Source organism: Triturus cristatus, chromosome 5_2, assembly GCF_964204655.1.
Source record: "Triturus cristatus chromosome 5_2, aTriCri1.1, whole genome shotgun sequence".
Taxonomy (NCBI): domain Eukaryota; kingdom Metazoa; phylum Chordata; class Amphibia; order Caudata; family Salamandridae; genus Triturus; species Triturus cristatus.
This window is the reverse complement of record NC_140588.1, coordinates 1,103,907,129-1,103,933,052: the sequence shown is the minus strand read 5'-3', so window position 1 is coordinate 1,103,933,052 and position 25,924 is coordinate 1,103,907,129. Positions and strand designations below refer to the sequence as shown.

The 25,924-nt window shown below is 44.0% G+C and overlaps 1 protein-coding gene across 1 annotated transcript in view; it reads right to left on the bottom strand.

The window, feature by feature from the left end:
* Positions 1-25,924, bottom strand: part of LOC146829779 (nicotinamide N-methyltransferase-like) — a 112,363-nt gene that overhangs the window by 74,186 nt on the left and 12,253 nt on the right. The window contains exon 2 of the mRNA XM_085608496.1: positions 24,573-24,780. Within this exon, the coding sequence (XP_085464622.1) occupies positions 24,573-24,780 (208 nt within the window). The remainder of the gene's footprint in view (positions 1-24,572; positions 24,781-25,924) is intronic.

Here is a 25,924-nt window from a genome sequence, read left to right as displayed (position 1 = left end):
TTTAAAAATTAGCTCTATTATGGCCAGCTCTATCAAACTTCAATATCTTTTAGCCTAATGATATGACTAAAGGACGGTTAGAGTATTGTAGGGGGATTCCATTCCAAAGAAATCCACAGTAAATATATCATTTTAACTAAAATAAGAAGATACAGTGTTAAAGAGGTAGGGAGAGCCATCCTGCTCCTTAATAGTATAGCCAGCAATATGTCTGGTACAGTTAAGTCCTTAAGCCAGTTTTGTCTAAAAAACATGCTGTCCTAGATCTCTAGACAATGTTTAGGTAGGGTCCTCACATTAAAGTACAAGCATTTCAGAGTTAAATCAATATTATTGTTTTTTTAAATGAGCTAGTGGCTCAAGAAGAAACAAGAAAACTGGCCAGTTGAGTCTTTCCAGCAAGAAGTGTCATTATATGCAGAAGAGTGCTTAGTGCTAGAAGTGTTTTACAGGAGACATGATTATAATTTTTTCCTGGCATTTTATAATGAAATAAGCATTTTTCCTGGCTCCGGGACCCATTCGGGAACAGAGGGGTGTAGACAGACTTTCCTTTTGAATATACATAAATATATGCATGTGAAATGTCATCAGTGATGTCAACAGTGATGTCACTGACCGTGTCATGGGTGATGTAATGTGTGAGGTTATAAGCAGTGCATTGCGAGAGTGTAAATGTTAGTTAGTTAGCTAGCTGCTGAAATTTCAATGGTTTTGCACAAGTGAAATCTGAGCCTATCTATGACGTCCCTGTAACCTCTGTTTCTTTTAATGATTTTCTACATTTTTTCATGTTATTTCCCAACTATTACACTCATGTAACCTATGGTTCATTTAGTCAATTTCAGAGATTTGTATGTTTTCCCTAACTATAACATCACTCTAACTTTTTTTTCAGTGAATTTTGAAAGTTTTTTAATTGGATTACCTAACTCTAACATCTAAACTTTGTGAGTGGGTGCTTGATTGCCTGTATGGGTCTGTAAATGACTGTATGGGTCTGTGACACTACAAATCAAAGACTTCATTCCAAACTAGTTGCTTTTCTCCAGTATTGTTAATTGCAAGCAGTGTGGCTACAAACTTGAAACCTTCTCGCATTTCCTCAGTTGTTGCCCGTCACTGCTCCACTTTAGGCGAACACTGCTAGAAACACCTTTTTTCCCGTCCCTTATATAACATGGCTTTAATTTTCTTTGAAATGCTCTACATTGATAAGGTTTTAATTAAACACACAATAACATGTTCTACTACATGGTCTGTGAGTGGGTGTATTAGTGGCTGTATAGGTACATAAGCAGGCATGTGAGTAGTTTTCTGGGTCTGTTACTAGCTGAATGGGTCTGTGAATGATTATGTTAGTGTCTGTATCTGGCTATGAGTTCTATGCTGCTATGTTGGATGTGGGGCAAATGGGTGATGCCCCCAGGTGATTTTGCACTTTTTCCTGCTCATAGTAAATTAAAGGGAAAACCACAGACTCTGCTCTCACCATGAGAAGCCAAGAAAGCACACGCTTGTCACAGTCAGTACAGATTGCACTCTGATGCATTCATCTTCACCAATGATTTCAGATCCTTTTTCAATGTACAGTTGCCCAGAAAACACACTTGCTTGTCTTAGCCAAATGCAGGATGTTAGGATAATTTGGCATTTACAGAAGTGGAGCTTCAACTGGGGCACCTGCTATGTTTTTATTCGTAAGTGCTTCCTGTTGACATTTAATTTCTGTGAAATGAGCATCTGGGCCAAAAGGCAATCTCACTTGCCTGTTTATCCAACAAGAGTCAACAATATATAAAATATCTGCTCAACTGGAATAGCCTCTACCGTTTAATTAATAAGTGCTACCTAGTTGCATGTGTCACATTACAGCTGTGTAATGGACCTTCTGTGCATTTTGGCAATGTGACTGTTCCTCTTGTGTCTTCTTCCAGAAATCTATGACAACAAATTCTACCGAAGACGTAAGACTACAAAGAGGTGAATCTCCACCAAACAAGGGTACTTCCTCTTAGCTATATGTAATTTGTTGGAGATGTCCTCATATTCTCTGGGATCAAGAAGACGTCACCAAAATCAGCAGGAATTGTGCTGGGGGCTTTTTGGTACGGTATCCATCATCCTGGTAAAAGGGAGGAAGATATTTTCTTAAGGGTGGAACTTCAGGTGATTTTGTACCTTTAAATACTCACAGTTATTTAGAAGGAGAATCATGTGCTCTGCTTTCACCAGGAGAGGTGAAATAAGAAAGAACCCTCTCATCACAGTCACTACAGAATAGCTCAACAATATATTCACCTACACCAAAGAATTCAGATCGTTTTTCAATGCGGAACTGGAGAGAAAACACACTAGCTTAACCTCCTCCAAGCACAGAAAATTAGAATCATTTGTTCTTAACAGTAGTGGAGCTTCAACTAGATCATCTGCTATGTGGATACTTGTAAGTGCACCCTGTTGAGGTCAAATTTCTGTGAAATGAGTATCAGGGCAGATTAGTCTAGATAACACCTAATGGAGGAGGGGGCCTCGTGGCTCCCGTCCCTCGGCCGATTTCGGCCCGGGTATCCCATCATGTTTGGAACCACTGGGGGAGCCTCAATGCACACATGGTCCCTGCCAGCTCCCTAGCTCTAGCGTCAGTAGGCATTGCTTCAACACATAGGGAGCAGCAAAAATGCATCTCTCTAAGTGTGGGAGCAATAATTTCATCTGTTTTACAGCAGGCAAAAAAACCAAGAAAACGTCAGCTCCCAGCAGATGGGAGCGTTCTTCCGCTTCCCTTCTACTGAGAGCTGACTTACTGTTTACTCTTGCTTGGAGGGAGCTTTGAAAGTAAATGGCTATCTACAGAGGGTAGGCACATTAGGAGATAGTAGGAGCTGGCCCTGGGGCTGGCGCTACCCAGGGCCTTTATTGTCTCAAGGAGGGGGCCGCACTGCGCCCTCCTTCTAAAATAATAAGAATGCTCCGTGAAGGTGGTGGTACTGTTATTTTCCATATATATATATATACCCTATATAGGCACAGGTAACACTGCAACCTTTCATCATATTCTTCCCTACATTACATATATAACAGTTCTTAGCCACTGACCTTTTACCCAGATATGACACTGCATTCAGAACGCAGGTTTTTCCCTGGTTCATTCTCATACATTATGCATGAGGCTTCTTGGAAGCACAGCAGGGCTAACAGTAGGATTACCATCTCCTGTATAATATCTCTGTATAAAGTTCAGGCCGACAGCCTAGAGGGATTATTGGCATAACACCTACATAGATGCTAGGTACATTAAGGTATATCTAGTTAGGGAGACATCGTAGGAGTACGCCCCTTTAGTGCGCACTTTTAGGATGCACTTTTTATCATGTGTTTTCTGTACATGTATATAATCATGATTTCTGCAAGATGCTAATCATTTATCTCTGCTACTGTCTAATGGTTGTTGCAGCTCATATATTCTACACTAGAATAACAACTGTTCAATAAGTACTTATTGAAACGCCCAGACTGTTTATTCTGTGTACCTCTGAGACGAACTAAGTGTGCACAAGTGACTAAGTTTCCACGATCCTGGGGGGTCAGGGTTGTCATGTTCTGAGGTTGCCAAGAACTATTCTCTCCCCGATAAGAGCAGACTCAACTGGCACTGTGAGCTAGCTAATTCAAACAGGCTAACATATCCGGTGGGGGTGCACAGAATTAGTCTGCCACCAAACCCACAGTTTATGTTATCCAAAACACGCAGATCGTGTATAGGTAATATAGGAACTAAACATCAGTACCCAGGGCTGAGAATGGAGCGGGAGGGGGCTGCACAGCCCCAATGCTTCTAAAAAAAATAGGAATACTTTGGGGGAGGTGGTGATGCCCAGGGGCTGTGAAGGGTACAGTAAGGGGGGTGCTTGGCTTCCCTGCCTCTGTTATTTGAATTCATGGCCCCAGATAGGTTTTTGCATAGATAGATAGATAGATAGATAGATAGATAGATAGATAGATAGATAGATAGATAGATAGATAGATAGATAGATAGATAGATAGATAGATAGATAGATAGATAGATAGATAGATAGATAGATAGATAGATAGATAGATAGATAGATAGATAGATAGATAGATAGATAGATAGATAGATAGATAGAGAGATAGAGAAATCAGGACCCAAATATTTGCACTCATTTTGACTTCTAAATGCTGGACTTGGATGGTACCCTGGCGTCTGATAACCAGACCCGGGCCCTATGCTCTGATTGAAAGTAAATGGTAATTAGGTATAATTACAATTGGTACAGACAACCTATTTGTAAGTCTCTAGCATATGGTAGGAGATGTGAGTTTAGAGTCCCAGACGTTTTAATACAATTAAGTGTGCACTACTGTGGTGTCATTACAGGCTCCCTTTAAATAGAAATGCTATGCAAATTCAACTTTGGAATTAAAGGTACTTCCAAAGTCTCAATATACCTAATTTTGTTAGATAACTCACCCCTAAGGTCCACACTAGTTGCCCCAGGAGTAGGCATAAGTGTATATGTGATGTGCACTGGTGAGGGAAAAACTGCCAATTTCATTTTCCCCTTTATAATGCATTGGCTTCATAGGCTGAGGTGGGAATACTTTAATCAAGTATAAATATCAATAGGAAGAAGCTAAAAATAAAATTCAAGACTAAAAGAATAGTTATAATAAATCCTAAAACTTGCCAGTTTGAATTGTTGTAACTATAACAGAAAATAGGTTATAGAACTTTCTTTCCTGTGAGCTAAAATCCAGCACTCCAGCTGACCATCTCCGATTGGCCAACCTCTGCTAGCCTGACCAAACTGGCTGTACAGAGGATTTCCTCTGGAAGGAGAACTGCAAGCTGCAGAGGACAAGACAATAAAGGGGTGGTGGGGCCAAATTTGTCATTGAACAGGAAACAACAGTTTAATCAGCCCCACATGCTGTAACCCCAGCCAAAACAGGAGTCCCAGTAATTAGATTAGTGAGGGGGCAGTTAGAGCAGTGTTATTAGGTTGGCTTAGCCACATCTTACTCTTCAGGAGAAATTTCTCCAATTTGTATTTTGGAAGTATACTGCTTTCTGGGGCAAGACTAGGCAACACTTTGGAGGAAGTGGTCATACACATAGGTGTACCAATTGGTCAGTGGTGCCCCCCCCCTCCTTGATACCCAGGAACTCTCAATACATATGGGAGAGCTGCCAAGTTACTCATATCCCTGCCTCAAAAAATCAAAATCAAGAAAAGGACTGCATTGCTGGAACCACTAGTCTGCACCCCAAGACAACTTATCCCATACTGAGGCACCTGCTGCACACTTTGGAACTAGAGCCTTAGTAACTTTGCCTTACTTCAAAAGGATTGACATTGGTCTCCATGAAAGCAGTAGGTAAAAAAGAGTGACAATATATATACTGCGTGAAACAACTAGGAGAAGGAGAATGCTCTGCTGGAACCATGATCTGCATCCAAAGGATTGCACTCTGAAGGCTGCATCTGCTGCATAATCTGGGACTATAGCCCTAAGGTCTTTGGCTGACTTCACTGATTAGCAGAGATCAACTACATCATCTCCTCCAAGACGTCCCCAGCCTGGAGTTCGTGCAGTGGACATTCCAGGATTTGGCCAGGCGCATTTTGGGAGTTGTAGTCCCAAGACCCCAAGGACGATTTCAGATCTCGTAGACCCTTGGACTGGTGTTTTGGTTACTTTTAACCCACAAAAAGATGTCCAGGAAGAAGTTCCAGAAGTTTGGAGCAACTTTTGTAAAATGCTCCATAGGTTGACCAGGCGCATTGTAGGAGTTGTAGTCCCAGACCCCAAGAGACAAACCAGAGCATCTGAACTCTTGGCTTGTACTGTGGTCCAATTTCCTGCCCCAAGAAATACTCCTGGAAGTAAATGTGAAGAACTTTTGACTTTGTCCCAGTCCAGCGCAACCTTTTGTAACCATTTCGAGTTATATTTGCTTCTAATCGCTAGTTTTACTTTTGCTCTTTAAAAATCCATATCTCTGCTTCTTTATATTGGATTTTTTGTTGTTTTGGTGTCTGTTTATTCTTCAAAGTCTAACCTATGTATATACATTGATGCTGTATTTTTATTGTGTATTTTGTCTTACTTATTTGATGTACTGATGTTTTTAAATGCTTTACAAACCTGTCTCCAAAGTTAAGCCTGTCTGCTCGTTGCCAGCTACCAAGGGTTGAGCAAGGGAATCATTTATTGAGACCCTAACTTAACCTTTTTTTATTGTGTGTGTGCACTTATTTATAGTGGTAGGTCCCTACGTATCACTACCAATAAACCATTTTACAACATTTGGTGTTCAGAGGTGAGGATATGTACTTGTGTTTGAACTACACAATACAATATATTAAGTTAAGATCTTTAAAAATCCTAGTTATTGACTTAGAACAATATTTTTGATTTTGTGAAATGCAGAATTAACTGATTTGTTATCCATCTTTTTGATTTTCCTAAATTTGCTCCATATCTGATTTGTAAAGTATGTGTGACCAAAAACTATGGATACTATGGAAGTATATCTGATTAACCTTAACAAACTCACAGTGGCTGAGCTAGGGTTCAATGCAGGAATGAAAGGGAGGCGGAAGATGGTTCCTCAACCAATCTCCAGGTGGAGGATGATGATACCTCATCTAGTACCAGCTTCATACTTCCAACTAGTGGAGGGAGGGGAGGCTCCCCCACAGAGGAGGCAGAGATGGCCCTCAGAAAGCAGGAGCTTTAGGATTAGCTGTCAAACATGGCCACGGAAAAAGAAGAAGTAGCACTAGAGAAGAAGAAGTGGATAAGGGTGAAAGCAGGAATAAATGGTGATTGAAACAAAGATGAAGATGTTGAGATGTCCAGGGGTGGTGGGTTTTCCACCAGGTTTCCCAAAGGAATAGTTTGCATGTGTGTTGAGGGGATCAACATTGACAAATGGCTGACTGCATTTGAAATGGCCCTTGATATGAGGGGGGTCCATTACAAGAATTGGGGTTCACTCTTATGGGTACAGATCCCAGTAGCTGGGATGAATAGGCTCCTGACCCTACAGGGGGATGAGGGAAAATCCTACCCACACATGAGGAAATGTTTAATTAAGAAATTTGGAATGACCCCAGAGCAGAAGAGGGTAAAGTTCAGGGACACCCAATAAATCAACACCCAATGCTGGCTGGACTTTGGAGACATCTCAGCGAAGATGCTTGAGGGCTGGATCAATGGTAACCTAGTGAGTACCTATGAGAGACCCTAATATTCGTTCGTAAAGGAGCACATATTGGCTAGTTTACTCTCAGATGATTTACAACAACATCTAGTGCACTCAAAGCTGTCTAGTCCCAGAGAGCTGGCTCTGAAAGCTGATGAGTGGATGCAAACCAATATAAACAAACAGCACCAGGTAAGAGACACCAAGAAGGGGAGGTTAGGTTCACAAAAGCCAAAGGAGGGAGGTGGTAAGACCACCACAGAGACTCCCTCTGTACCCAGAACCATCAAAAGGAGGAGGGCAGATCCCACCCTAACCCTAAGTATTTAAACAATAGATTGTGCTTTGACTGTCAGCAGTCAGTTACTTCGGTGGTGACCACTCCTATTCCAAGAAAGAGCTTAGCACTGGGCTGTCCAGTGCAGTCATAGAAGAGGACTCCTCAGACGAGGGGGTCCTCTAAACATTGTGTTGGGAGTCAGGTCCAGGTGGTAAGCTGGTGATTTGTGAGGGTTGGAGTGGACATTTCCATTCCATTCAGGTGAATGGGAACCATGTAATTAGCCTGCAAGACACATGTGCCAATCACACTATAGTGAGTGACAGATTGGTGTCCCCAGACAAGTATGTGCAGGTGATACAAAAAGAGTCAGGGTATCCACATGTGCGGTCATACCAAAACTGTAGTCTTAGTCCCCCTAGAGTGGAAGGGTACAAGGTGATAGCCATTGCCAACCTCCCCTTAGATTGTCTCCTGCAATGACCTCCAAGAGGTTTGTCTGATCCCAAGTGGGGCAGTCATCAAGGGAGGCCCCCCAACCTAGAGATCCAGTCCCTACAGTTAAGAAACTGGGGTCCCAAAAGAAAAAGAAGATGAAAGGTAAGCCACTCTGAAAGAGAATTTCAGTAAGCATGGAGGGAGAAACCCGAAGTTAAGACTAATTATGCTTCACCTGACTGCAAGAAAATTTTGAGCAGTCAGACTGCTATAAAACAGCAGGGTACTGCCCCGCACTGACAGAAGAGAGACGGGAAGAAGGATGTCTGCCACAGGATGTTTTAGCCCACCTGTCAGTCGAGAGCCTATGGTGTGGTTTTGGATTCCAGACAGCTGTCAGTATTCTTTGCTGGGTGTTGGCCTTCATGACAGCACTGTACCTGGCATGATCATAGTGGGGTTGCTCAAGTGTTGGGTAGCCTCTGTGGGTAGGCTAAGAGTTGCTTGTGCAAAATTAGGGACTGATGAGGGGGTCACTTCACTACCCAAACTAAAGAGGGAGAAATACGACAAAACTGCTATGATGAAGTTTCAGATTAGAATGGGTCATGTTATTGTAGAGATGGGTCAGCTCCCGAGAGGAAGTGACCTTGGCAGGAGGATGTAAGGCAGAGTAGCTCCTGCAGTCGTACAGCCTGATTTCTGTATTTTCTTCTATGCGTGACAGACCAGGGAAACTCTCTGGGGTGATGGATGGAGAGGAGGGATTGTGTGAGAAATCATGACTTGTTTGCTGTGTCTTCCAACATTTTGCTCCCATTTTGAATGAATGAATGCATGAAATTAAATTTATAACGCGCTAAACTCAGCCCAAAGGGCATCAAGGCGCCTAACTACTAGATGCTGCTTTTCTGACTCTGCTTGCAGGTTAGGCCACTCCCCATGCTGCACAGCTCTGTCTGTGTGTGCCTGCCATCTGCGCCCACTGCTGCCGCTCATTGCGTTTGCCGCTTCCCCCTTCGCTGTGTATAGTTTGTCTTTACTGTGCTGTTTCTTTTCCTCAACTATTTTGTGCCATTTTTACTACTTGGTTGCCCCTTGTGTTAACTGTTCTGTGCTGCAATTACTTGGTTGCTCCTTTTTGCCTACTGTTTTGTGCCCCTATCCCCCTTTGCTTTTAGTGTCCCCGTCTCTTCCAGACGCTGCCTCCCTGCGGCCCTGTCCCCTAGCTCATCCATTCGCCGCCCCGCTCCCACCTCCCAGCTGTTCCTCCCTCCCTCCCTTATAAGGCAGCCGCTGTGCAGCTGCATGCAGCGGGTGCGCCTCTGGTGCCGAAGAACCCCTGGCCCCCGCGAACGCCACCACGCCCGTCTCCGCTACGACTCCAGCACCATCCACGCACTCAACGCCAGACGATCGCGCACCTGCTGCCTGGCTGCCCCGAAGCGCACCCAAGGACCCTTCTCCTGCCGGAACTGCAGCTTCACCAGCATCTGGCCCGCCACCACACCTACCAAAGAACCCAACTACCTCCGATGCATCCTCTTCAAAACCCGCACCGCACGCAAACACACAGTTGAATTCTGGGACCTACTCGACTCCAGCACCCCAGATGTTGCCTTCCTGACGGAGACCTGGCTGAAGCCCTCCTCGGCACCCGACATCGCCATAGCCATCCCGCAAGGACCGCATCAACGGAGTAGGAGATGGAATCGCCATTGTCCACAGGAACAATCTCAAAGTCTCGACAAACACCGACAACACCCTCAGCACTGCCGAACACCTGCACTTCCAGATCCACACCGACCCCAACACCACCCTCAGAGGAACCCTCATCTACAGACCCCCCCGGACCCCGACCACAGTTCAGTGACTCCATCGCAGACTTTGTCAGCACACACGCCCTCGCATCCACGGACTACATCCTCGGGGACCTGAACTTCCACCCCGAGAACAACAACAACACCAACTCCACCACCCTGATTGACAACCTCGCCAACCTCAGACTCAGGTAACTCATCACAACACCCCCCACTCCGCCTGCCACACTCTTGACTCCATCTTCTCCGCAAGCTCCCACGTCTCCTTCAACCACACCACCGAACTCCACTGGACCGACCACCGTTGCATCCACTTCACCTTCCGGAAATCCACCAAGCACCACCTCACCCAACAGATGCTGCGCCACTGCTGGAGCAAAGTCACCGAAGTACAGCTATCCACCACCCTCGCATGGAGCCCACCCGCAGACCCAACTGACCCCGAAACCACCGCTCGCAACCTCAGACAGTGGATCAACGACTGCGCCAACACCCTCACCCCGCTCAAGAAGCTCTCCAACAGCCACACCAGCAAAAAAGCCAGCTGGTTCACAAAAGACCTCCAGGCCTCCAAGCAAACCTGCCGAAAACTGGAGAAGAACTGGATCCGCGAACGAACACCGGAAAGCTAGGCAGCCCACAAGAACACCACCCGCAGACACCACCACCTCATCAGATCCGCCAAAAGGACCTTCTTCGAAGACCGCCTAGACAACAACACACACAACAGCAAAGAGCTCTTCAACATCATGAAGGAACTCTCCAACCCCAGCTCCAACACCAACGACACCCCACCTTTGCTAGCCACCTTCTTCCACCGCAAGATCGCCGACATCTACGACAGATTCAACACCGCAACTGCCCTGGCACCCACTGAGACCCCTACCCCCACCACCCACACCAACCACCTGCTCTCCTGGACCAACATCAACAACGACAACACCATCAGGATCATGAACACCTTCCATTCCGGATCCCCGTCAGACCCTTGCCCACACCACATCTTCAACAAAGCGGGCACCACCATTGCACCCCATCTCCGGAAAGCCATCAACATCTCCTTTGAGAAAGCGACCTTCCTGGAGAGCTGGAAGCATGCCGAGATCAACGCCTTACTCAAAAAACCCAAGGCGGACCCCAAGGGCCTCAAGAACGTCCGACCCATCTCTCTGCTCCCATTCCCGGCAAAGGTCATCGAGAAGGCCGCCAACAAACAACTGACCAGCTTCCTCGACCCTTCCCAGTCCGGGTTCTGCAGCAACCACACCACCGAAACAGCCCTCATCGCTGCTACCGATGACATCAGGGCACTTTTGGACAACAGTGAAACCGCTGTCCTCATCCTCCTGGACCTGTCAGCCGCCTTTGACACGGTCTGCCACTGCACACTACGAGCACGCCTCTACAACGCCAGAATCCAAGAGAAGGCCCTGGACTGGACCACCTCCTTCCTCTCTGGAAGAACACAGAGCGTCTGCTTCCCCCCTTCCGCTCCGAAGCCACGGAGATCATCTGCGGCATGACCCCAAGGCTCATCCCTCAGCCCAACTCTGTTAAACATCTACATGGCACTCCTCGTCCACGTCGCCCGACTGCACAACCTCAACATCATCTCCTATGCCGACGACACCCAGCTGATCCTCTCCCTCACCCAGGACCCCCACACCACCAAAACCAACCTCCACAAAGGAATGAAGGTTGTCGCCGATGAGGAACAGCCGACTGAAGCTGAACTCGGACAAGATGAAGGTCCTCATCCTCGGATCCACACCCTCAGTCTGGTGGCCGACTGTGCTAGGAATAGCCCCAACACCCACTGGTCACGCACACAACCTAGGGGTCATCCTCGACTCCACCCTCTCCATGATGAAGCAGGTCAACACCGTCTCTTCCTCCTGCTTCTACACCCTCTGCATGCTCCGCAGGATCTACAAGTGGATCCCCACTGAATCAAGAAGGACGGTCACCAAGGCCCTCGTCAGCAGCAGACTGAACTACGGAAATGCCCTCTACGCAGGAGCCTCGGCCAAACTCCTGAAACGGCTCCAAAACATCCAGAACGCCTCCGCACGCCTGATCCTTGACATCCCTCACCGCAGCCACATCACACCCCACCTAAGAGACCTACACTGGCTCCCTGTCAACAAATGGATAACCTTCAAGCTCCTCACCCACCCACACAAGGCACTCCACAACACCGGACCAGCATACCTCAACAGCCGACTCAGCTTCTACACCCCCACCCGCCAGCTCCGCTCTGCAGACTGCGCCCTCACCACTGTCCCCCGCATCCAAAGAGTGACCGCTGGCAGCAGATCATTCTCCCATCTCGCCGCCAAGACATGGAAAACCCTACCCATTCACCTACAGCAGACCCAAGACCTACTGACCTTCAGAAGACTCCTCAAGACCTGGCTCTTCAAACAGTAGCAGAATTCCCACCCTTAGCGCCTTGAGACCCTCATGGGTATGTAGTGTACTTTACAAATGCTCTGATCGATTGATTGATTGATTGATGGTATGGTACCTTAGAATATGCTATCTAGGGACTGTGCTCTGATTAAAAGTACATGGTAAGTAGGTATAATTGGAATTGGTACTAACAACCTATATCCCTATTTTATAGTGGGGCATGTAGCTTTTGAGGCCCAGTGGATTTAATGCACTTAAGTTAAAAGTACTGTTGAGCCTGCTGTCGTTTTAAAAACCAGCCCTGCCTTGCAGGCTGCTCTTAAATTGAAATTCGTCTTTGGAATTAAAGGTATTTCCAAAGTTTCAAAGTACCTTATTTCTACACATGTGTCACCCTTTAAATCTCCCCTGGGTGCCCCAGGGATAGGGTGCCTTGTAACTATCATAAGGGACATTCTAAAAGATGCTTTACATGGCCTGGTAAGGGAAAAACTGCCTATTTCATTTTTTCCAGTTATAATGCATTGGCTTTATAGTCTAACATAGGAATACTTTAATAAAAATATATCGATTGAAAAAAATAGTTGAAACATATAATTCCAGTTATGATAAATCCAACAACTTGACATTGTTGCATTTGTTATTTCATATAACTTTCTTTTCAGTGAGCCATAATCTAGCCTTCCAGCAGACCTTCTTTGATTGGCCAGTCTCTGTCAGGCTAAGCGAAGCTGGCTTAATGTGGTGTCAAGTGGCCTGCCTGGAAACAAAGGATTACCTGTAAGAGGAGAACTGCCAGCTGCAGAGCACAAGGCAGGAAGGGGGTGGAAGGGCCAAACTGGTTTTCAAAGAGGGAATGAATGTTTTCACAGGACACAGCCTCACCCCCACATCCTGCACCCCCAGCCAAACAGGAGCCCCTGTAATTAGATTAGTAAGGGGGCAGGAAGGGGAGTGTCAGACAATCTTAGCCATGCCAGTGGGTTGGTTTTGCCACATCTAGCTCTAAAGGAGAGGCTGTCACCATTTTGGATTTTGGAGGAATAGTGATTTCCGTGGCAAAAATATTCCACTCTTTGGAGGGAGTGGTCATTCAACTGGATGTCACCCTGTAGCCTATTGACCAGGGGTACCCCCTGCTTGACACCCAGGAACTCAGATCCCTGCCTGGAAAAATCAAGAGAAGAAGGACTGTCCTGCTGCAACCCGTGGTCTGCACCCCAAGTTGATTGCACTCATAAGGACTGTGTCTACTGCATACTTTGGAACTACAAGTGTATTGCCTCGCTTCAAAATAATTGAGGAGGATCTCCCTGAAAGAAACAGGTACACAAGAGCTACACAAGATCTTCTTCCTGAAGCAAGAAGGAGAAGAAGGACTGCCCTCCTGGAACCCCATGTATGCACCCCAAGATGATTAAACTCATAAGGACTGTACCTGCAGCACACATTTGGGAGTTCCGCTAAGCCAGTCTGCTGACCACTGCAGGGAGACTGAATTCCGCAGCTGTCTCAGCCCAAAGCTGAAGAGCTGCAATGTGTGCAAGGTGCCAGAGCAGCATATAATCACAGGAGGTGTCCTGCAGAGGGGGAGCCTCACTACACCAGTCTGCTGACCACCGCAGGAGGACTTAATTCCCCAGCTGCCTAATCCCATAGGAGGAGTTCCGCAACTTGTGCAAGGTTCCTGAGTGTCATATAATCGCAGGACATGTCCCTCAGCGTGGGTGTAGCTAGGGTGAAGACTGGGCCTAGAGAAGGCTGATCTGCACCCATTGGCACAAGGCAGAGTCAGGGCAGGGCCACCCGCCTTAAATCTGCAATTAAAAGGTGCTGATTTTAATGTTGTTACCACCAGCCTATTGATCTGTTTGACCCCTGTGATATAGCACCCTGATTTGCATCACAAGCTTTTTCTTGAGCGTAAACGGGGAATCAGATGGCTGTTCCTGACCCTGCAAAACCTACCCCAGGTTACACTTTGGATGGATTTTTGCAATGTGCTGTGTGGGTTATTAATAGGGAAATTGAATTGGCGGAACAGCGTTTGTCTTTGACATCTTTGCCTGAGATGTTCCCAAGTTATCACAATCACTTCCTGAGCCTCATGTGTCCACCAGCATGTCCCCCCGCACTGAACCTTCTCTAGAAGCCTTAGGCCCTGATCAATTGGCCAATTCCACCTGCATCAAAACTGTAGCTACTACTGGGAAGTGTGAAGATATTATGATACAAGACCAACCATCTGCATGTCAGACTAATTTGACTAATTATGAGGTGACTAACAACAGAGGAGTCAAGAGGAAGAAACTGAACAGAAATGCCAAATCAAAAAGTTTATATCCAGAACCACCTATTGCGCCATCTACCCCAGCCCTAGCTTCAAACTGTGAAATCAGACCTCTATTAATGACCTCTATGGAGGATTCCCTATTGGTTCTTGCCAGACAATGTGTTAAAATGTAATATTCACTTACTGCGTCTTTGGGCATTATTGATACATTAAGAGAGGTTGAGGAAGCTTTGGCTAAGTTGAGGGACTCTTTGCTGGTGCAACATTCTATAAGATCCTCTCTACCCGCTCCACCAGGCTGCACTACTTATGTGACCCTTACAAAACACCCTTCACTATACCCCTAAGCCTCCATTGGTATGAGAGATTCTTCCCAAGCTATAAGGGGTACTGTCTGTAGTTTTAGTCCAGTCATGCCAATTCAGGGACCACGGGCTTCAAAATTCTTTTGAAGGCACTAGTGGGGACCGTGTTCAGCAAGGTAGACGGTGTGGTTCTACTCAGCCCATTCGTCTTTCTAGGGGTCATGCATTACAGCTACCCCCTGAGGCTACCCCTTTTGTCATGATTTTAAGAAATGTACCTCCATTAAGTAAGAGATCAAGTTAAGATCATAAGAAACTGGTCAATAAGGTTGTCAAATGTGCTAACACTCAACTTGGTGGCTTTATGCCTGGTCATAAACAGATAAATCTTGTGAATAGAGTTCCTTTAGGGGGTAATACTCTGAAACCAGATGACACTGATTGTATTGTTATTAACTTCAAAGATAGAAGAGTGGCTAACGACATATTGTCCAAGTTAAGTTTTACTCATCTTGTGCTATTGCTGTTTTATAAACCTCAGGGTCGTCTCCCCATCCTTTACCATATGAGCGAACTTTTCCAACTTCAAACGGGTTAACTCACCATTCACAACTGGATCAACAGGATTGACTTCCTGGTGAAGTTACTAGTTGAATGTGTGAAACATGGGATGATATTTGTTTAGAGCATTCTGTCCCTTCCAGCTATAAACCTATTACCATTGATTGGTTTAGGTTTTTTAGAAGCTAGGCTAATATATGTCTTCAAAACGTTTTTTTTTCTTTCTTTTTTACGGAGTTTTATATAGCGCGAACTTGACCCAGTATCGGGTATCAGAGCACTTTACATAGCACCAGTTGAGTTACACGAGGACACATTCATTTTTGTTATGTACAGGGAGATTAAGTAATTTGCCCAGAATTACAGGATGTTCAGCATCATTGCGTAGACTCGAACCCGGTTCCCAAGATTTGAGGTCGACTGCCCTAGCTGTTAGGCCAACTCCTCTCCCCTTGACTTGGCTTACTGACCCTATTTATGTGGACGGGAATGCTACTTTTCATATCCAACAGTCGCTAGTAATAGTGGCAGGGCCAGGGGTGGTCTGATTATGTTTAATTCTCTTACATTTAGGGTGAAGGTGTCAAATTGTAATTCAGAATGCTATCAGATGATCTTGTTTCAGTTTTCTGCAACAAGATTGTTCCTGATAATTCTATACATTAACATATTTTATAACACAAAGGTTGATATAGCGTGCCCTCTGCTTAAGGACATTGAGAAATGTTCTAGTAACATTCAAGGTGGCTGTGCTGTGGTATTGTTGGATGACTTTAACCTAAATGTATGTCAGTTCTATGAGGAAAACATCTGTGGGCTAGAGGACGAGTCTGGGGTTCTTGTTATCCACTTTGTACATTGTCCCTTTGCAATATATTCTCCCCATGTAATGGTACCAGAAAATTGTTGCCAAAATATCTCCTGGTAAAAATTAATTTTCCTAAAGTTTGTTAGGTTGCCTATTTTCAATGTTTATATTTTGTCGATTTCAAGAGTGTTTTTTCTGTGTTTTTCAAACCTTTTGAAATCTGTTTTTGTTGGTTTTTATTCCGCTGCATGGCCCCCAAAATAGACAAAACTGTCTTTTTTATGATTACAAAATGTGTTGTTTTGCAATGAGTGTTATAAAGCAAATATTTAATTTAAATGAGAAGCAATGTGGGGGTTGTGCAATCGACATATTAATCTATTCAAAATCCTTTATTTGATATTTAAAAAATATCATAAAAGTACAATTTACAGTTAAAAACATTTCAGTGCAGTTCATTTTATATTAACATTGAAGGAGCCATTAGCATCAAAACATTCAAGGTAACCCTCTAGTGTGTCTCAGTCTTATTGCAACTCTAATAAAATTCATAATACAAGCTAACGTCAAAGGATTCTCGACCTTTTGTAAGTATAAAAGAGCAACTTTGGCATGTCTAAACTTCATTTGTTTTAAAAACCTTATTAAAAAGCGGCGTCTGGGTACAGAATAAAAAGGGCAAAGTAATACAAAATGAAGGGTATCCTGCGGAGACCTATTGTCGCAGCCGCAGGTACCCTTCTGCTCAACCGTGGCCGTAAAACCGGACGGGTCAGCCAAAAGGTGATGTAAAAGGTTGAGCCTAAAACGAGTAATTAAAAATCTATCTTGTGCATTGTATAGTAAGGCAAGATAAGGTTCCATACCTTCTACTGACTTAACTGAACTATAGATACGGACTGTGGGCTTACTTTCTTCTGAGGCGGCTCTACGTGCAAACTCCTTTGCCAGGAAAGTTCTTTTAATGCTGGTTTTATCCTCAGGAGTGATTGTTGTGGGTTCAGTAAAGAGGTTCTTACGGTCTAATCTAGTCAGGACACCCTTTACATAACTCAACCATGGGATATCCATCCCCTTATCTCTACCCACACAATCACTAATTATTTGCCTACTCAGGCCTGCATCCCTATTAGTCCATATTCTTAGCCAGGCCATAAGTGGTCTAACTTTAATCAAGTCCTCCAGGTATACCCTTCCCAATTCAGCATGTGTAATATAAGCTGACGTGCTTTGTGGAATTTGTAAAACCTTCCTCAGGAATTTATTTTCCTCAGTTTGAATTTGTGAGGGGTTCACAAAACCCCACACTTCTGCCCCATACATTATTTTGGGGCAGCAAACTGAGCCATAAAGGTGCATGACCTGTTCAGGCGACCACCTACCCAGCCTCTGTCCGTAGTTCATTATGGCCCCTGTTGAAACCACTACTTTTGCACTTCTCCCTTCCTTTAAAAACTTAAAATTTAAAAGCCCATCATATGAGATGCCCAGATAGGAAAAGGTTTTAACCTGTTCCATTATGTGTGAGCCGATTTTGTAACAAAACTTTTTACGTGGTTTAGACCCTGCCAACAATACATATGACTTGGTTAAGTTAGCCGATAGGTCTAGACTGGCCATAAAGCTGACAAACCCATCCAGCAAAGTCTGGAGACCTTTCGGTGTTCAAGCTAAAAGTACCGCATCGTCAGCATATAACAACACCGGTACTGCTCGTGCACCTACTCTAGGGGTATCTGTGTTTAAATTGCATAGTGCCTGTTCTAGCCCGTTTATGTATAATGAGAATAGAAACTGGGCCAGGATACATCCCTGGCGCACCCCGCTAGTGCAGGGGAAGGGAGCTGTAATACCACCTTCCAAGTTATAACGCACTTTAGCTGAGGTGTTCCAGTAGAGTGCTCTTAAAATAACTACCAGGCCTTCTTCTACCCCCAGTTTAATCATCAGGTTCCAGAGCTTTTCTCGGTTTACATGATCAAAAGCCGATGAGAGGTCCATAATCCCATATAAATCGACTGGTTGCTTGCAATAGTATATTTAGCTGTTAATAAATAGAGGTTCAGACACTGGTCTATAGTTGACCTTCCTGATCTGAAACCATATTGCAAGTCTGTTATTATATGATGTTCCTCCGCCCAGTCCAAAAGACGGTTCAGGACAACTCTCCCCAATACTTTAGCTGTTACATCAATTAGGGAGATCGGTCGGTAACACCGGGGGTCATCCTTTTTTCCCTTTTTGAAGATTGGGACTATCGTGGCTGTAGACCAGGATCTTGGCATACCTGTAGAAACTGCCATGTTTATTACTCTAGTGAGCATGGGTGCCCAGAAATTAACTTTACTTAGGTAGAGATCCGGGGGGATACCATCCGGGCCGGGGGCCTTGTTCTGCGTCAGCCCCTTGATCCCCACTACCAGTTCGTCCACCGTAAATTCTATGTTTGTCATCCATGGGCAAGTTACCTCACCCCCCCCAGTTGCTCATTAGCATGATTATACAGTACTTTAAAGTGGTCAAACCATTGTTCCGGGAGAATGGTTGCACCAATTACTGGTGCAGCCGCGTCCTGGAAACAAGGGTTGTTTATTATTTCCCAAAATGCCCTAGAATCTTTTCTGTCTGCAGCCTCCCGTAGGTTTTCCCATGTCTGTGATTCAAGAGCCAATTTCCTTAATTTGATGGCTTGTTTATAGGCTATCCTGCATTGTACAATGCGCCCCTTATCTCTAGGGACATTTTTAAAACTTTCTTTCAATTCATTATGGGCCCTAGAGCAATCTCTATTAAACCATCTAGGGGAGCATTTCATCTGCCCTGACACGGGGGCTTTTAGTAATCCATCAATGAGGTGTGCCATTGCCTCATAGGCTTTAACCACCATGGGTCCCTCAAGTGAGGGATCTAAACATGCCCCAATCATTTCTTTCCCATCCTCCATTAGGGATCTGTAAAAGGCGTCCCCGTCCACCCTAGCCCATCTGAGCCTTCTCCCCTGGTCCATAGCCCTCAATGTGCTATTTGCTTTGTCACTTTTCTTGTTTTTACAAGGGGCCCAGTCCTTAATCCACAAAACTAGTGGGTTATGATCGCTGAATATACTCCATTCGATGCTAGCCTTGTTTAACCAATTCACAAAGGGGATAGAAACTGCTATATAATCTATAATAGAGCAATACCCCCTTCCCTTGAATGTTGGTGTGATTTTATGGCCAGCTTTGGGTCCCATCAAGTCTATTGTGTGCCTAAGTGCGTGGTTATTCAAGACACTTTCTAACTCCAGACCCTCCGGGGTGTGTTTGAGGTGTGGGCCTTTTTCCACTGTACAACCAGTCCAGGCCCCCTCCATCCATTTTAAATTGGGGCACAGGTGACAGTTTAAATCCCCCGCTAGGATCACATATGGGGCTACTGCTCTCTTCCCTGACGCTAGCTCATCAGTCAGTAAATCATCTAAGTTTTGAATTATTGAACTCTTCCCGTTCCCTAAAACAGCATTATGTACATTAATCAAAACAATATTCATTTTCCTAACTTCAAGTCCAACGGCTTGTATATTAGCTGAATTCCATTGCAAATCGACCCACACACCTTCAAGCTGTAAGTCCACATATATGATTAATCCTCCCATTGGTCTTCCCTGTGCCATTTTCCTTGCAGGCACAGAAAAACACTTATATCCATCAAGATGAAATGGATTGTGGTCCACCACCCAGGTTTCTTGTAGGCAGATTACACGGAATTTGCTAATGTACTGTCTCCACTCCTGGTTGTGGAATTTGGAAGCTAGCCCCGCAATGTTCCAGGAAATCATTTCAGACCCCTCTTTCCTTTCCAATCCTGATGGATCTATTTGGGTAGTGGGAGAGGAAACCTTTACTTCAGTGGAGGCTTTCTTTAATACACACTCGGTTTGTGCCACTTGTGCGTGATGTAATTGGGAGTACACCTGTACTTCTGGCTCGCTGGTTTTGTCCTCTTGCACACCCACATTGTTCCTTGCCGGTGTGAGTTTAGTTACAATGATGTTGTCCCGGGGTCTCTCCCCGACCAGATGACTAAGGCCTGGTTCACTCCCTATGGGATGGACTTGATCATTGCCTATAGGAGGGGATTGGACAAAAGTCAATTTGTGTGCAGTTTGATCCAATTGGCCTTCCACCCTTCGCAGTCAGACCCACTCTTCCATGAAACAAAAGGGGATCAAACCTATTTGATAGAGTTATTCTGCCATAGTTTCTGGGTGGAACATGTGATTTTATGCCATGTCCAACCTCACAAGTCCCGTAACCCTCCTCATTTCCTTGGATTGCCCAATTCCTAGATAGGGGACTTAAATCATTGGCATAAAAAGACCATAAGGGTGCGGGACTAATCCTGCTATCCATGACTGCCGGGCCCCAGCTTAATATGTAGTCTACTGTTCTACTGGCCCTAAAATTTATCACCACACAGTCGCCCACTTTGTTTTTTTCCTTATTTCCAATCCACCTGACCCTTCTTACGTACAGAATTTCTCCCTGTTCGTTCCTTGGTAGTGGCCTATTTCTATTCAGCCAGTGCGTGACTTTGTTTTTGAGCTCGTCATGCATCTCTATTTGACTGAACTTTAGCTCTGGAACCCCTGTAAGAATAATGTCATAAGGGGCCGCTTCTGGAGGTAAATTCAAACATGTCCCCTTATTGCCTACTTTGGTATAAGATACCTCTCTAATACTCTGACTGGGGTCTTTATTTCGTCCGGCAGTAGGGAGGGGATTGTGAGTGGCCAAAGGCAGGGGTCCTGTGTGATCACGTGAGGGACCTGCTACGGGGTTATCTGGTGGAATAGTGGGCAGATTCTTATTTGTTAATGACTCAGCTATGCTAAGGTCCTCCCTCTGGATGGGTGCTAAAATTGTGGAAGCTGTATTACCCAATGGGATAGAGGGCGCTAATGTTACGGGCGTATTACTACCCCCTCCCTTGAGTTTTACTAGCGACACTACTTTGTCCAGCCTACTCAAGATTTGTTTTGTCTGGGCATCAATCAATTGCTCGTAGTATAACTTCAAGTCACTAATAATATTTGACACCCAGCCCGGGGGAACCCTGTACGCCCATTGCTTGGTCCCTTATTTCTTCCGCCCTGGTATTTGCTGTGTCATTACTGTTAATGGCCGTACAGCCTCTACTTTTCTTAGACCTAGATGTCTTTTTGCTGTTCACTTTCCTAATGCCAGCTTGCATATTAACCCCTTTGCCCCTAGAGTTTAAACACTTATCCGGGGATATCTGTACTGGGGAGCTATCAGACTCTGGGAAATCCAAGACCGAGTCCTGAATTGACAGTGGTAAAATAGGAGAGGGTGATACCAATTGACTCAGTTGAGGTGTTAATGAGAGTCGCCTCTCCGTGCGTGCAATTTCACTGGAGACTTTGCCAATAGCTTTAAGTAACATTCGATCGATTGCTGTCTGTGGCACAGGGACCTGTGGAGGTGTCTTTAATGCTTTACTCTTTTTCCTGCTATCTGATTGGTCCGTAGTATTAGCTTTAGCTGCGCATGTTCGTGTTTTAGCAGGCATACCGCAGCTACTGTAGTGGCAATATTTTTATGAATCTTATCAGTACTGTGACCTTATTCTAATGGTCCCCGGGCAGCTAATGCGTAACTTCCCTCCTCAATCGTCCCGTTACCTTGATAAGCCTTCAGCAGCCTCGTTATAATCTATTTTATGAAGAGAAGCTGCTTGCATTGCCCTCCCACCTACAATTACACTCACATCTTGTTGCCCTTTCTCACATCTTGCTATTTTCTACACTCACTGTCAGGACTCTATCTGATTTGCATTGATGGATTAAAAAGTAAGGTCATTATATTAAAAAGTTTTAATAAAAATTCCTCAACACAGTTGGGGGTAATTCACCTACTAATTTTTCAACACTGTCAACAGCATAGTGCCTTCTGAAACTTTTAAAATTAATTTGGAACTAAATCAGAGTAATCTGTAACCTTTAATTCTAGTTATGCCAGACAATATTTTGATAGCAATATTCTGACATTCAACCATAGCAGTTTTCTTCAACTTCTAACTGGAAGAACTTAGAAGCTTACTTCCAGATGCATGCAACAGCACATGATTCTACTTGGTGTTCTTTTCCACATCAAGCATCCACGCATCCAATACCTCCCAAACTGTATGTTCTTCATCCATACCTGGATGTCTAACTCCTATCTCGAGCTCATCAGATCCAAAACAGAATTACTTTTATTCTCTAGTAACAACAAGCTACAACTACTCCAAACCTTGATCTAAGTCATGAAAGTAGACAGATTGGATCCCTCACTTTGACCCAATGCCAAGTCACTTGGATTCGAGAAAGACAACAACCTCCCACACAAAGGGCACATGGCAAAAAAAAAGTTGCCTTGGTACCAACTCTCTTTACTATAAGGAGACTTTTCCAGGTACCACACACTTCCTTGTGTGTGGATGAATTTGGATGCCACCCTCTCTTCACAAGTGAAAATTATTGCAGACAGGTACTGTTCCTCTTCCACAAAAGTGGAGCAATTCTCACAGGAGGCAGACTCAGTTCAAAGGCAGAACACAGATAGGTGACAAGGGGGACGCTCAGAGCCAGATGAAGGAATGCATTGTAAAAAGTTGCAATGATACTGAGGGATAACACAGCCCTAGCCATTTATAAATATAATTGGTTGATATACTTGAGATATTTTACGTATGAGTCTAAATTCCCCCATGTAGCAAAATTATGAAGTTTCTCCAGACAGTTTTGTTTGACAACACTAAGACACCATGTTTAAACATTGATGAAGAATTACCATCCCACCTGGAGTTTTGCAGACCTTCGTGTGAAATCCTAGACAAGCATTTATAAGCATTTTTCAGTAATTGTAATACTGTTCTGTCTAAAGCGCAGTCCTCCAGTTAGAGAGTGTTAGTTTTGCCAATATATCTACCCATCCTTGAGACTGTTACCCTGAAAGTGGAGGATAAATGTGAGAATAGATGAAGCGCAGGCATTATGTTTCATAGGAAGTGTTACCTTTAAATCCATCCACTACAGTCAAAAGTCAACAACAAACTTGGTTCTAGTTAAAGAGTTATCCTACTTCTTCCTTGGACAAAACTCTGCGTCATAGTGCAACCAAGCCAACCCAATGAAGGTGTATGTGTTTACCCTCTAATTTAAATGTACTTGAAAGGAGAAATAGTTCCCTTGGAGCCCTTCTTGTATATGACATTTGCATAAATGACTTATGCTAATGTCTAGAATTTAACACAAACTGGCTCTATGAGACTTATTAGCTAGTGCTTTCTTCTCTGTATTGGATCTACTTTGGATCTTTTTTTTCTGTGTGGTAGCTTTAAAAGGCCCATAACGTCACAAATCCATATTTTTACCTTTATTGAGCCTTTATAGAAACCATAAGGTGAGATCTGAGTGGCCTTGTCACTGACAATTAGAGCTTAGTTCCACCAGATGTACTTATGTGCGATAGTCTCTCCATCAGCCAGTCTGACCATTAGTATGTTATTGGAGAGATAGGAATGGGAGAATTTAGACTGCCAGGTTTTATATTTAACACATTTAACTCTAAACGAAGATTGTTTGTGGAGTGGCCCTAAAAGATTTTATTGGTGTGATTTCCATGTCATGCATTTAAAACTGTGCAATCCAAACCTCAGAGCCTCTATGTCTTTTAACGTTGAATTATTTCAGCATATTTGAAAAATCCTGCTCTCAACTGGACCCTCATATTCCAAAATGAAGGACAGATAGGTTTTAAGACAGAATAATTTTTAGATGCTTCCAAGTTCTAGATGTCTACCCAGTGATGAAGCATGCCATCAACCAATGAGATGAGAGTCATGAGATGGTAATCCACTAAAGATTTGGTAACCACTAGCGGAGGTGTATTTGTTGCATGTTCTTTATAAAGTAATGAGGGCGACAACAATCTACAACATCCTCTCACTTTCCTACTTGTGTTCAACATTCATTAAACAGTCTGAGGACATGAAGTGCATAAACAGGTACATGTCAGAGTGAGGAACTAAGTCAACACTTTTTAAAATCATGACCTGAAATTAAATTGGTATGGCATTGAAGCTTTTCTACAAAAAAGGTATGACTAAAAAGAATCCAGGGTAGCTTAGCGAGCCTTTGGTTTATCTGTGATTCTGGGTAACTGAGTCAGTGATCATGGAAGGCCAAGAATAAAGTACAGAAGATTACTCCTTCTTTTATACTTCTAATCGGGGTATCAAAACCTTAATTTCATAATCTTTACCATTGGTGTATTTGCTCCTCTCTATGAGTACTCACAGTCTATATAGGAGTAATTCAAACAGAAGATGGATAGGAAAACAAAGTAGGACGGTTTTAATACAGAGCAAAATACATACCCTGTGCCCTGAAGCTCACAAATCATCTCCATTGCGTGACTATAATCCATGACATCAGGTTCATTCTTCAACCATTTCTGCATCTCTTGGAGGGAATTGTCATCAGCGCAGGCAACGGTGATCTCGTTGAAATAGTCGCAGAGTGGGAGAGTGTAATAGGGATAGGGCCCAAGGCAAAGTCCAATTAGGGAGTCTCCTTTAACATCACCTGTTTACAAAAACATTCATACGTGAGTGAAATAAGAATCTATAACATGTAAATGTCTCTTTTTCATCCGCAAACTAGAATGAATAAATATGTTCAGTACGCTCATCATTATCATTTATATGTTAAATATTGTGGTCATCTTGCATCGTATGAGTCTGTCATATACCCTCTCATTATCTCTTTTGACCTTCATAACTGCCCCAGATCTAATTTGGAGTCTGCAGTGTCTAATTTGGGACTCAGCTTCTGTGACTGGGCGGTAGAGGAAGTTGGAAGGTTATCCCTTTCTTTCATTTGCTTTAGAGGTGTTATTTAGTGGGGGTGAGTGGGTTTTGATTCTTTCGTCAAAGGTACTTGCACCTCTTGTAGACTATAGATTTTCTGCAGTGTGTTTTTGCCTTGAATTTATATACATCCAGGCTATAGAAATTTCCTTTCAAGTGCTTAGGACTAGAAATCAAGATGTCTCTTGCGTCTGCCCATCACAGTGCTTGTGCCAATGTCAGGTCACTTAGGGCCATTTTCTTTACATGGTTGTGTCCCTTTTGTTGTTTTGTACCACACAACAGGGTGCATGTAAGACATAACCTTTTAGCGTGTATTCAATGCCAGACCAGTAAAAACCTCTGCGTGTGAATCAACCAGGGTACATTTTATTGATTTGTTATTTAATCTTAGTAAGGGTTGATGTGCATGACCCAGGGAGTAAGAAACAGGAAATTGGTCAGACCAGTGCATTATATCATAGGTGGCACTCCATAAGATGTTTTCTGCTAATGAAGCAGTCGAGGAAAAACCCTTTTCTAATGAGTTAGGTTTGGAACAGAATTGTATGAGGTCATTGTTGATCAGAAAGAGGGTTAGTTGTAACACAGCGGAATCAGAATGATCTCCTCTGTTTAAATTGAAGTCACGCAGAAAGAAGCTAATGGAGTTGTATTTGATCCATGAGATGTTCAACGAACAGCAGATTATAATCAGGAGGGTGGTAGATTATGGTAATATTCAAGGCTCTGGGTTGAAGATCTTCATTTCAACAGAGAGACGTTTGAGATACCCTAAGGTTTTTGCCCTGCAAAGAACAACAGTAAATACATGCAACCCATGTAACTTGTTATAGTCCCTTTTATGGAGAATAGTACAG